The sequence below is a fragment of the Anser brachyrhynchus genome (assembly GCF_964034855.1).
Source record: "Anser brachyrhynchus genome assembly, chromosome: Z".
Lineage (NCBI taxonomy): Eukaryota > Metazoa > Chordata > Aves > Anseriformes > Anatidae > Anser > Anser brachyrhynchus.
Genome location: NC_137697.1, coordinates 52,694,972 through 52,708,085, shown reverse-complemented (window position 1 = coordinate 52,708,085; position 13,114 = coordinate 52,694,972). Strand labels below are relative to the sequence as shown.

General features: G+C 39.5%; 1 protein-coding gene and 1 long non-coding RNA gene across 5 annotated transcripts in view; one reads left to right on the top strand and one right to left on the bottom strand.

Annotated features, from left to right (window-relative positions):
- The first annotated feature begins 335 nt into the window (after positions 1–335).
- LOC308186192 lies at positions 336–6,238 on the top strand. Its single transcript, XR_013943957.1, has 4 exons — positions 336–373; positions 2,729–2,803; positions 3,654–3,819; positions 4,951–6,238. It is a non-coding gene; the product is annotated as an uncharacterized lncRNA (long non-coding RNA).
- A 4,429-nt stretch (positions 6,239–10,667) lies between these two features.
- Positions 10,668–13,114, bottom strand: part of EPB41L4A (erythrocyte membrane protein band 4.1 like 4A) — a 135,613-nt gene continuing 133,166 nt past the window's right edge. For 2 of the 4 annotated variants that reach the window (XM_080573213.1, XM_080573215.1), the window contains one exon: positions 10,668–12,841. In XM_080573213.1, coding sequence (XP_080429339.1) covers positions 12,719–12,841 — 123 coding nt within the window. In that variant the 3' untranslated portion in view covers positions 10,668–12,718. Of the gene's footprint in view, positions 12,866–13,114 lie in introns of all 4 variants that reach the window. The other 2 variants (XM_080573212.1, XM_080573214.1) reach the window with 1 other exon arrangement.

The window sequence follows — 13,114 nt, the reverse complement described above, 5'->3', positions numbered from 1 at the left end:
ATTTTTTTCTTATGTTTTTCTGATTGTTTCACAAACAGCTACAGGGGACACATGAAATAAACACATGTTTTGTATAACCACTGCTTTAATAGTTGGAATATTTTCTGTATTGCATTTACAGGTCAAGGTTTTGGTAGCAGGGGGCTGCAAGGGAGGCCTCTGTGAGCAGAGCCCAGCAGCTGCCCCATGTCAGATCAGAGCCAGCTCCAGCTGCTCCAAAAGGGATCTGCTGCTGGCCAGAGCTGAGCCAGGGAGCAAGAGTGGGTGGGCCTCTCGGGAGAGCAGAGTTAAGAAAGGGAAAAATACTGCTGTGCTACAGCAGCTGGGAGAGAGGGGTGAGACACTGTGAGAGAAGCAGCCCTGCAGCCCCCAGGTGAGTGCAGCAGGAGGGCAGGAGGTGCTCCAGGCAGGCAGCAGCAGTTCCCCTGCGGCCTGTGCAGGGAGAGGCCCCTGGTGGAGCAGGCTGTCCCCCTGCAGCCCATGGGTCCCACATGGAGCAGATCTCCACGCTGCAGCCCATGGAGGAGCCCCCGGTGGAGCAGGTGGATGTGGCCTGGAGGAGGCTGTGGCCCATGGAGAGCCCCCGCAGGAGCAGGCCCTGGGCCACAGCTGCAGCCCGTGGAGAGGAGCCCACGCAGGAGCAGGGGGTCTGGGGGGAGCTGCCGCCCACCCGTGGGGGACCCGTGCTGGAGCAGTTTGCTCCTGGGGGACGGATGGACCCCGTGGTACGGAGCCATGTGGGAGCAGTTCTTGAAGAGCTGCTGCCTGCGGGCAGCCCCCCCCAGGCTCAGTTCGGGAAGGACGGCATCCCGTGGGAGGGACCCCACGTGGAGCAGGGGCAGAGAGGGACTGTGAAGGAGCGGTGCAGACGAAGCATCAGGGACTGACCGCAGCCCCAGTTCCCCTGCACTGCTTCGGGGAAGGAGGTGGAAGAGGTTGGTTAAGGGAAAGGTGTCTTTAGTTTGCTTTTAGTTTCTCACTGCTCTAGCTTGTTAGTAATAGGTAATAAATTTCATTAATCTCCCTATGCTGAGTCTGTTTTGCCCATGATGATAACTGTTGAGTGATCTCCCTGACCTTATCTCAACCCCTGAGCCCTTTTCATCGTATTTTCTCCTCCTTTCCCTTTGAGGAGGGGGAGTGAGACTGCATCTGTGGGGAGCTCAGCTGCCCAGCAGGGTAAAACCACCACACTTTCTCATGCAGGTATTCAAGCCCTCCTGTATCTCCAGGCTCAAATTACAAATATCACAAACATTAAAGTTTTATTCTTCACCATACTGCTAGTTTATGTAATCCAAATCTGGACTAGCTCATTTTGATTTAAACTTCCTTTCAGGCAGCTGTACCTGAGTTGCACAGCAACACTTACTTGACTTTATCAGCAGAACAGAGAAACAGATCTCCACTGCTTTGCTACCGTGGCTGTCAGCTATAATCTGATGTGTGACCCCTGCAAGACCAATTGCTTTTGTGCTTTAAGTGTAACTTCATGCAGTGTTGACCTTTAGGCATATATAAGAGTTAGACCTGAGACAGTACTTGAAACAATCTTTATGTGGAAAATATAAATGAATGACAAGCCAAATCCAGTGAATATAAACAGGTAACACTTGTGAATTTGCTTTACATTCATGTTAACAATATTTGTTAGTAGTGCCATAAACCTGAACAGAGCAATAATACACTCTGTTTTAGAGAGATGTGTAAGCATGACACAAAAACTAATTTCTGCCCTGCAAACTGAGCCTCAGTTACCAGAAGAAGAATTCTGCACTCCTGCAAGTCTGTACATTTCTCGAGGCCAGAAGCAGAGTGGGGTGACATGCTTGCCCCTGAACTTTTTCTTACATTTTTTACCCTCAGCTATCAAGGCTGCAATGAATCAAAGCTTGGGCATTTGACAGCCCTTTTATGACTTTCTGTAATTTAGCTAAGATGTCACACATCAGGATGTCCTACATAAGTGACTTTTCAATTGTGGCTTCTGGATGCCAGACAGCCACTCTGCTAGTTCCTGGTATGAAAGGAGGAGGTAAAAGAAGCAAGCAGGACCACGGCAGCTGTAAGAGGCAGAGCGAGAAAGGCAGGTAAGAGTACAGGTCTGGTTCTCCTGCAGTGGTGGCAAGAGCACTGGGTGGTGAGGGGAACAGCCGTGCTGCTTTGGCAAAACGTCTTTGCTTTGTCCCACTGGAGCAAAGCATTGAGTGAAGCGGCCTTTCATCCCCTGGAGCTTCAAGTCTCAAAGGTTCCTTTGCAGGCTCTTCACAGCTGCTTGGGAGACCAGAAAGAAAAGTTCTCCTTTTGGAAAAGCAAATTTTCCACTCTCTTTACATTGTTGATTCACGTTGAACTCTTTTGGGTAGGCTTTTGCCAGGCAGACAGCACTGCAATATTAAACAAAAACTATATACTGATAGAAAGACAACCCATATTAAACAAAGATTATATTTTAAGTGATGTGGAAGTTTGAGTGGGACTGCTGTGCATATAATTCTTGTTGCTATAGTAGGCTACTGCAACTGATGTAATGGAGTGGAGTAGCCCATAATCTTTAAGTGCGCTGATGAGAATGATGGGAGCTTTTAGGGGAAAGGGAGGTTGAATCTGCTGGCTGATCTCTGAAATTGAGCAATTATCTCAAGTATTTCTTTTTAGGTTCCACCTACTGTACGGTTCAGGTATCTTAGTCAGTCTTTCAAGTGAAAGTGTTTTTACTTTCTTTCAGATAAAAGCAGTCAGTAATAGTTTGACAACAGCCTAAGCAAGCAACAGGATGATATCATGATGTCCCAAGAGCACGGTATGCTTGTGGTTTTCTTACTAAAGGGTGCTTACCCTATATAAAAACATTATTTGCTTAAGAATTTTGAATAATTTGCTTGTTGAGGGATTGATTTCTTTCATATACTGTTAGTTCAGTTTTGTAGAGAAAACTTTGTAGAGTTTTAGTATTTAAAACTTTGCCTTTGTGTTGCCCATTCATTCCCTTCTGAAATGAATGTGGTGTCAAAAAAGGCAGACGAGAATTCTTGCTCAAACAGTTTAAGGATTTGTTTATTTGCATTTCTCCCTGTTTTTGCAAGGACAAAAAAAAATGTCTGTAGAAATTATATGGCTGAGCAATTACATAGTAGATTTTATGCTTCACTCTTTTTAAAAGAAGAATTTGACAGTCTTAAAACAGGAAAAAATCAGATCAGAATGTTTATGGCCACCACTCTTAGTATTGTTTAGCTGTCCTGTCTATCAGGATAACTTTTTAACAATCGTACTGTTAAGTACCTAACATTTTAGACTCCTGCAGAGGCCTCCAGTTTTTCCAGTGCAAATGGCTCTCTACAGCCTTACAATACTCTGCTAAAGAAAAGATTAAATTATTCTTTCCTGGGGGGAAAAAGTGTTTTGCTTTTGTGCATGTGTTGCTATTAATGACTGTGGGGTCAGTGGTATAAAGCGAATCCCTCTGTAGACCGTTCAGTGTCGGATGGTAATGTCTGCTACTGTTCTGCTGCAGATAGGACAGTGTTCCCTTGATGCACTTTTGAAGGTGCAAAGTATAATTCAGTATTGCTGGCAGGGTGTCTTTTTACCTTGGGATTAGCGGGCTTTGTTCCTACCAGAGTGCTTATTGCTATGGATGCTTCTTACAGGGTTTTATCTCACTGTGCAGTAGCCATGGGAGATCTTGCTGGCAGTTCACAAGCTCACAGATACAGTGCTGGCATGTGGTGAAAGCCTCTGAGCATAAGGAGGGCTAGTGGGAAAAAGTTATGAAGTAGTAACATCCCAATTCTCCTGCAAAATTTCCTTCATGAGGTAAGTGATTGTAACTTCTTGCGCAGCTGTGTCCTTCAGCCGTGACTTATTATGAACCAGATGTTCCACTGAAAAAGAAGTTCAGCATAATGACTTCAGAGCAGAAATCAGAATTGAAACATTGAGGGGTGAGATCAACCTGATGTCTAGGTTCTCATCAACGACAAAAGCAAAGTGGAAACCCTAAAGGCAAGTCAAAATTGTGTGAGTGGATTCATGAAAGCAGTGTTTGGCTGACAGCATGTCCAGGAAGAGTCTGTGATTTTTTTCATGTTTGTTTTTTGGGGCTGATACTATGGAGCAATTTAGCATACAGTTTCTGGAAAAGATTTGTTCAAAATACTAACAAAACATGAAACCTCAGCATTTCATATGCAAAGTGCTTTTTCACTTAATATCTTTGAAAAGCCAATACAATTGGAAAGTTGGATAGCGTATGTCAGTGTGAAATTAAGTGATACAAGCAAAATGTTAATAAATGCGGTCTATATTACAAAATGCTGCTTCAGTGCTGAAACTGTGCTTCATGTAACCTAAGTACCCAAGTGTGTGACAAGTCATCCAAATTTTTGAAGCCAGGAACGTTTGAGGTCATATTGGAAATGTTATATGGGAATGATCCAGTACTGGCAAATCATCATATCCTTACCTGCATTTCAGGGGACACAAACCATACTGGGTGAACTATTGGTTATCATACACTAAATCTATAGAAACTATCAACATTGAAATTCAAAATGCAAACAAATTTTGATTCAAACTTAAGAAATAACTGATTGTGTTGCAAATCAGAAATGGTCATAAGGTTATACCACGTGCTTAGATTGGTGTTCCTGTTGAATAGTTTATGCAGTATGCAGAGAAAGAAAAAAATGCTGGAGCTTTTACGGTGAGTGACCTTCATGAACATGAAATGAACAGGTAAGGTAGTTACTCAAACATAGGAAAGTACAATACTTTTGAATGGTAGATTGGAATGAAAACACCAATAAAAAATGTGCTGCTTACACATCTCGTGCAATTATGTCTGTTAATTAAACCTCATTATGCAGGAACTACATTCCAGAACACAGAAAGAACAAAAACATCTTTTGTACATTTGTCTGCATTCTTGTTTTCGGTGTTTCACAGAGGCAGCCAGCACTTCTAGATGATGTAACGGAGAGGAGGGTGCTGAGATGCAGTGCAGCACGGTCATACTTCCAAGGAAGAACTATAAATGAAGGGTATGGAAAGGGAAGAAGCTTCAGGAAGTATCAAGGTGGCATTTGTCATTAATTCATGAGGTGGTTTTTTTTTTGATTTTTCAGGCTTTTGAGTGATTAACAATTTTGTTGCTTATTACTTTTTTCCACTCTACCAGAGATGGATAATAATGTACTACTACAGAAGAGAAATAAAGATTGTATAATTGTGTGGTATTTATATTGCTTTCAAAATGTGATTGCAGCACTGAGAGAGGAGACTAGTTATTTCGCAGCTCCTCACAAAGACATCTTGACAAGCTCACAGTCAAGAAGGAAAATCACATAAACTGAGCTGAGTCAAGTTTTAAAGTAGGTTTGTGATCCAGTAGTTGTCCATGCTGAAGACAGATTCAGACAGTGATCTCCCACACGCTACTAAACTGGCTGATGTTGTTTATAAAATACATGCTGAAGATGAGAAAATAGTGAAATTACTTTTTTGAAAAAATAAACTGAAAATGGCTTAGTAGTTTGCACGAACATGCACATGTTCACAAAAAGGTGTGGTCTTAAGTTATGTAAGATCTCCTACATCCTTGGGGGGGAATAATAATGGAACTGAAGTTTTCAGTAAAATGATGAAACTCCTTCAAGTTTGTCACAATGCCCTTGAAATTTTCAGAATTAGAGAGTTTCATGTATTGAAACAGGTGAGAATGCACTTGAGGAACATGAAAAACAAAAGCACTCAATACTTCACCAGTGCTGTTTAGAAAGAATGAACTTGTGAAATCCATCCCAGACTTCTATGACTATAGTCATTTAGGGTGTTTGCAAGACTGAAGAAATAATAGGCACTTTTCTACGTAAGCCTGTCAGACAGTGGAAAGAAAAATGCACATGTTAAAGGTAACCCACTATAAGTAACTATCTAATAACATGGCTGCTAATTATTTTTCAAAATTAAGTAATTTATCTTTTTTAGTACTGGCTTACCATTCTCTTAAATTGACTTTGTATAAAGCACATACATAATGCGCCTGGGTTACTACTATAAAACTTTCTATTGATCCCTACCAGCTAGAAGGTGTTAGAGCTGCTACTAACTTGTAGTTGATTAAGAACTGAAATTTTGCTTAGATGTGCAAAGAGCCTGTTCAGCAAGCAGGCTCTTTAAAAATCCCATCTCCAGGTTTTAGCTACTGACTTTTTTCCAGACAGATTGGTGGGAAGCTGTTCGTTGCAACTTTGTACCAGTTTTGGGGATCTAGCACTTCAGAGGTTGTTACTGAAAGTGGCTACCTGCTACATTTGTCCAATCTCACCTTGTGTTCACCTTTTTTTCTAGGAAAAATTGTTAGACACAGCCCGAGACCAGTGGCTCTCTCTGCAAGACTACTCCATTAAAAACAAAAAAAGATTCAAGAGTTTGAATATTAAGTCTTAGAGAATGCTTGTAGTATCGACAGTTATTTCTAACTGTACTGGGGCAGTGTCTGGCAACATTTATGTAGGCAAAAAAATAAAGATTTATGTTTCTGGTCTCAGAATTCTTGTCATTTCCAAGCTATAATAACTGCCAAACAGAATTAACTGCTAAGATTTGTTTTGCACTGGTTTTGGGTTACCAAGTCACCCCTTTGGAGTAATATGCAGGAGCTAGTAAGTGGGTAAGTGGTAAGAGGTCATCGCTGAAACCACAGCCTTCTGTAGCACTCGGGAAGTGGGTCAGCTGAGGTATGTGTTGTGGTGAGGAAAAGAAACTATAAATTAAAATTCAGCAATCCTGGGTTTAAAATAGCAGGAAAGGTATTTTTCTAACATGAAAATTGCAATTGTTATTATTATTTAGATCAGCTGTGTACTGTGATATTTCAACTGAACTTAGAGTAATATGCACTGCAGGGATAACAAGTGGATTTCCTGTTTGTTTTTTTGTTTGTTTGTTTTGTTTTTGTGTTTTTTTTGTTTGTTTGTTTTTTAGAAGAAGGTTTATCATAAGTTGGTTTTATCAAAAGGGCAAATACTGAAATTCTGTACCTTATAATGTCTTATTTTGTAGCAGTGAATGTAAGCAAATTACTAATACAGCATCTAAACACAAGTGTGAGTTTTGGGGTTGTCAAAGAGGGAAGGTAGTTTAGACGTGATTAGTGATCCAAGATGTGCAAAGAGCCTGTTTTATTATTGGATCCACTTGAAAGTTTACGGGTTGTTTTAGGGATTATATTCCCTGTAGATACCATCTGTTCAGGATCTTTGTTTTTGGATCTTTGTTCTTAAAGTACAATACTGGCAAGAGTAGCTTTTAAGATTTTTTTTTTTTTAATTCTTGAGTGCAACAAGCAATGCCAAGTTTTATTGATTGCTAAAATGTTAATTCCCTTTGAACAAGAAAAAACGAGTAATCATGCTTCAGTACGTTATCTGTTCCATAGTGTGGTGGAATGAAGAAAAAATGAGGTAGAAGAAGGAGTACACGGTTCTAAGGGCCACTAATTACTAAAATAGCAATGGTAATTTAAGTAAATATAAATGCAGGCGTGGTGTTGCGCATTAGGACCACCTTTCTTAGATTTTTCTCTTAGATTTTATTTTTAACTGGACTGTGGAAAATAATGAAGACTTCTTTATTTTTTTCCTCCCTTCCTGTTTTACACTGACACTTTGTCTGACAGACAGTTGGTTTTGTTAAAAAGAAAAAAAAGTTGAAAGAAAGAGAGATTCTCAGATGGTCAAGGGGAGGGAGAGAACAAAGATACTTATACTAGCTTGCTGTTGCATCAACCCTGCATTCTGTAACCCACCTCCAATGTTCTATGGCAGACACCTCTTACTGTTATACACTCAGTATTTTCCCAGAGAAGCTGTGGATGCCCCATCCGTGGAAGTGCTCAAGGCCAGGGTACCAAGTGGGGCTTTGGGCAACCCGGTCTACTGGGAGGTGTCCCTGCCTATGGCAGGGGGGTTGGAACTGGATGGTCTTGAAGGTTCCTTCCAACCCAAGCCATTCTGCAATTAAAGCTGAGAATCAGAACTTTTGAGAGGTGTGCACAGAAAGAAAATTGACATGTTCCAAATTCCTCTTTAACCTAATTTTTAGTATACTGTATCCAGTTTCATTAGGGCTAGATCGTTTGAGTGAAAACCATTTGAATCAGTGGGTGACTAGTCATATTCTTGAATGTAAATATTGAATATCTTTTGCCTGGCAAAGAGGCTTATTTGTAATAAACTTCAGTATAAGAAGAAAGTCTACTACATTCTGGTATTAGGAAATAATAAATAATGCTAGCTATTTTTGAGATATTGACATTATGGCAAGTAGGTATTTCATATAAACTGACTGGTTGGGAGAGTAGTGGTTTTCTTCTCACAGAAGGAGACAAATACAGGAGAGAAATTAAAATGGGCATGTAAAGGGGAGAGAGACCATTTGTAATACTGGCTCTGTATGTTTGGTTTGACAGCTAACATAGCCTGTTGATGCTTTCTGATGATTTTTAGATAAGAAAGGGAGCTGTAATATGGATATGTATTGCAAGTATGAAATTCAGTGCTGACAACTTCCTGCTAACAGGAAAAACACCTAATCTGGAGAATCTGTATTCTCAAGTGGATTTTAATTGGTACTACACCTGTTTTTACCAGATGGTGCTGTCAAATGAATCCATGTTTCTAAGGTTTTCCTCTTTTGTGTAATGTAAATAAGACACACAAACAACCACGGTTTGACCTAAAATTTCAAGTTTTACTTGACTTTTTTAAATAACCTGGACACAAGTATTGACACAGCCATCTATCAAACTCATTTTAAAATAAAGCACACAGTTGCTTCATGAATACTTAACATACATTGAGCACATGAATCACATCATTGATACATTTTTGTATGTTGTTTTAATACATCTTTCTAGAGAGCTTTGAATTAAACAGGCTTTCCCAAAAGAAAATTTGCTGTATATTCAGTTTACTATTCACATGTATAAAGATGGTTGATTTGAAAACTTAAATGGTAGTAATTTTTTCAGTCAACGACTTCAATACAATGAGCCTTTTTAAGAGTATGAGTTGCAATGTTAGGAATATTGATAAGTGCAATGCAGAAAACAGCAGGTCAAGGCTAGCTCCTAATGAAAGGAACCAGCTAACAAGCAGGGGGACCAGTCTGGGATACACAAATATGCTTTTTTGGTATGAATAGCAAACCCTCTTTATTGTATAAAACATGTGCCTTACAAAGAAGTATATGTTGTTGGTGTTGCTAACTAGGAAGAGAGAGAATTCCATAACTTACCTATTTATAGCACTTTCAGAAGTTTCAGAAGAGGTAAATGTAGAGGCACAAGGTTAAAATTGTTGGCCTGAGACCATTTCAGCTGACTAGAAGTAGAATTAGAATGAGAATGTCTGAAATACCAGTCATTTGTCTGTTTTAGGACAGGTCTGCATGACATCCAACCCCAGAGTAACTGCTTGATGTGGTTACATCTCTCCTGTCTTCCACCCAACTCATCAGAAGGTCCAAGAATTTTGACTGGTGAACCATCCAAACTCCACAGCTGGAAACAAAACTGCCTCTAGGTAGTGAAGGCCATAGGAAAGCTAGGGGAAGGTAGGGCCGTGGACAGTAGGTGTAGCTCAGAGTTGTAAGTGGCCAGCCACTACAGATGCTGCATGCCTGTTTTAAGGCTACAAAGCACAGCTGTGCCAAAGTAAGTGTTTTTGTTGATTGATTTCTTGTAGGTCTCTCACACAAGACTTACGAGCTCACAAGTAAAGGTATCTTTCCTCAAATGACAAAGGAAAAGAAGCTCAAAGGGAAAGGAGGCACATGTATATGGAGGAACTTTCTTTTTCTGTTCTATTAGCCAACAATGATGTCCAAATTTTGCTTTGTTCCAGCACTGACACTAACAGGTAACACATGAACTAAGATTAGTCTTGTGCTGAGACAAAACTGTATTGTAGTACTCCAGACTGATCACTAGACATGGTAAAAACTGTTTCCTACACAGTCTCATTGGGAATAAGACTGCTAACTCAAATTCAAGACTGTTTCTGTAAGTTTCTCATTTAAATGCAAAAAAAAAGTTGGCTTGGTTAGAAAACAACTTCTGTGAATTGGGAATTGAAAGCTATCAATAGCAGACTAGATACAAGCCTATTTTCTCATGTAGTGGGATAAGTAAAATGCCACACGTCTGGCTGATGGTATTCAGCAATAATACACAAAAGCTTCAAGGCAGATGACAACATACAGAAGACATTAGGTTGGATGTAAACCTTACAAGTAGTTTTCTTCCTGATCAATAAAATTTGAAGATTGGCAAGATATGGACACTATGTACAGACAATGCTCAATAATAACAATGCAAATACTCCTAAAGTAGCTCTATGTGCCTGTGCCTGAGTAAGGAATCCCCAATAACAGTAATGATTTAGAAAGCAACAAACTACAAGGAAGGGTATAACACTCCAGCTTGAAAAACCTTCTTGAACAATAAGGAGTGGCTTTGATTACAGACATCATAACTAGTTCTTCTGTGGTCTGTTGTATTTTAGTAGTCTTGCAAGTCTTGCAAAAGATTCTGATGACGTAGATTAATCTCTATCACCACAATCTTTGCCACAGTGTTGGTTTATTGTTTTTTTTGTGTGGGTTTTTTTTTGCCTTTTTTCATTTTTTTGTTTTGTTTTTTAAACCAGTGCTTGTGAAAAGTCACAATAGATCCTAAAGAGTCACTTTAAATTGCAACAGTGATAATGAAACCATTCAAGTCAATTTGGAGCACTTTTTAACAGACTTAAAAGCAGCTTGAGCAAATACTTTAAGCTAAGCCCAACAAATGTCCTCGGATGATATCTATAGTATATTCAGAAAATGCAGAACATCCATGAAAACAGCATTTGCACCACAGAGGGGTTCTAAGTGCTTTCCTTTCCTTGGAATTGTTCACTGAAAAAGCAGCACTGTCCAAAGCATGCATTCAAAGAAACCTATGTGAAGTGAATCTGCCTTCACTGGAACAATATAGCATCTCTCAACCTGCAGACCAATCTGTGTTGTGATAGCAATATACAGCATGTATGGCTTCCACCCTGGCTAATAGCACCCCTTTGACCACCTCAGATGATTAACCAGTTTAGAAATACTGTGGAAAATAAAACACATTATATAAGGTTGTACTTCTCAATTTTCTTAGTTAAAATGCTATGCCTCTTGTAAAGCATAACTCAGGTGCTATATACTACAGTTCTCAAATAATATTGCATTTATGACAGGATTGCAATCCCCTGGTATGGTATTGCTAGGGGCAGAAGACATGGCATCACTAAAGGTCATAGTGGGGTGGAGTTTATGGAGGACAGATTTAAAAAGGCACATGAACTACCACTATAGCCATTTCCACTGCTGTTTCAAAAACTGTATAGTTTGGGGTTTACACCTAGGAAAAGTTACTTTCAAAACAAAAAGGCTTTGTTTCTTAGTTAGCAAAACCAGGCAGTCTGTCCATGACTGTGGACAAATGAGAGGCAGTAGAATGGCTTCAGCTATTTATACAAAGTGACAGGACAGGAGCAGAGCTAGGCATCACTTCAGATATTTACTGTAAGATAATGTGCTCAGTGTGCAGCATTATTAAAAATTACTGTTCCTATTCTGACATAGAAGAAAATTGCAATTATCATACCTAAAATACTGCCTTTGTCATTTTTATTACAGTAGAAATGGCTCAGAGAGGAGTAACAGAAGGTATTAGCATTGATTATTTCATATGAAAAGAGATTAAGGCAGGTTTTGCTAGTCTAGTTTGTTAAAAAAAAAAAGGGGGGCTATTTGCTAGCCCTCTTAAATCCTACTCTACAAGTTTTGTTTAACCAGTACTTAAGTGCATTGCTAAACATCCTTAATACAGTGGATCAGTACATATCCTCCATTTTTTTCCAGTATGTTTACTATTAAGATGATAGGTGTATTTTTACAGTATGGAATGTTCAGTTAAATAGCCCCTCTACACAAAAGGACATTCTTAATTGAGAATACTTAAAATTGCTGAGTGAAAGTAAGCCTGAATAATCTGTGGAACCCTCTGCTACAGGGTGTTACTGACTATTATTTTTGAGCTAAAAAACTGGGTTGTGTTGACAACAGTATTAACAACAGCAGCATCTGTTGTGCTAGGCTGAAATATAGTATGTAAGAGCTAGCAGCTCATGTTTCAGGGCACAAGTTGATCACCAGATGGAATTGTAACAATGCTTCTTCCCAAATCAGACAGTATTGCACAATTTGCCAAAAATATGACTATTTTGATCCCCTTGAAGCGTCTGATCCTGATCATGTTAGTTAACAGTAAATTTTTTTTGAAAAAGGTTATTCAGTTGCAGAGAAAATCATAAACACAGTTTTGCTGCTGCAGCTATTTTTTTGCTCATTTTTTGGAAATGTAACTGCTGACCATTCTGTTTTTATGAGGACTTTTCTTTTTGGTTATCTAATCAGACAGCTTCTCCTCAATCAGTCACATCACTAGAACAGTGTAGGTGATAAAGGCACTGCTTGGCCTTCCCAGCAAGCAGGCTCCATTTCTGAATGTCCTGAAGAAATTGCCACCACTTCAACTTCAATTCCTTCCCTTGAACACACACACACAAAAATTCTCATTTTCCAAAGAATAAAATCCATTCACCATCTTCAGTTACAGCAGTCAAGTCTCTACCTTGAAGCGTGACACCTGTACAGTTTTTATTGTTTTAGTCGTAGGTTTTCCATCGTTAGTGGATAGCAGAGATTTTTCTTCTATTAGGCTATCTTTAGATCCATTCCGTCTCTGAAGGGAACAAATTAAAATATTCTGTGAAAAGGTATAGTAGAATTTAAATAGCATATTTTGATAATTGCTGCTATGACAGCCTTAGGCTAAGGATATGTCAGTTTATATATATACATAAGGGATAGGAAAGTCTCTACATTGGGTCAAACAGAACTTTTTCCCCCTCTTGCCTCCTTCCCCTCCCAGCTGCTGCCCCTCTGTGCTATTTGGATTCATATTCCCTGTTCAGGAAATACCATGACTAATAATTTGGTATTTAGCCAAATACTG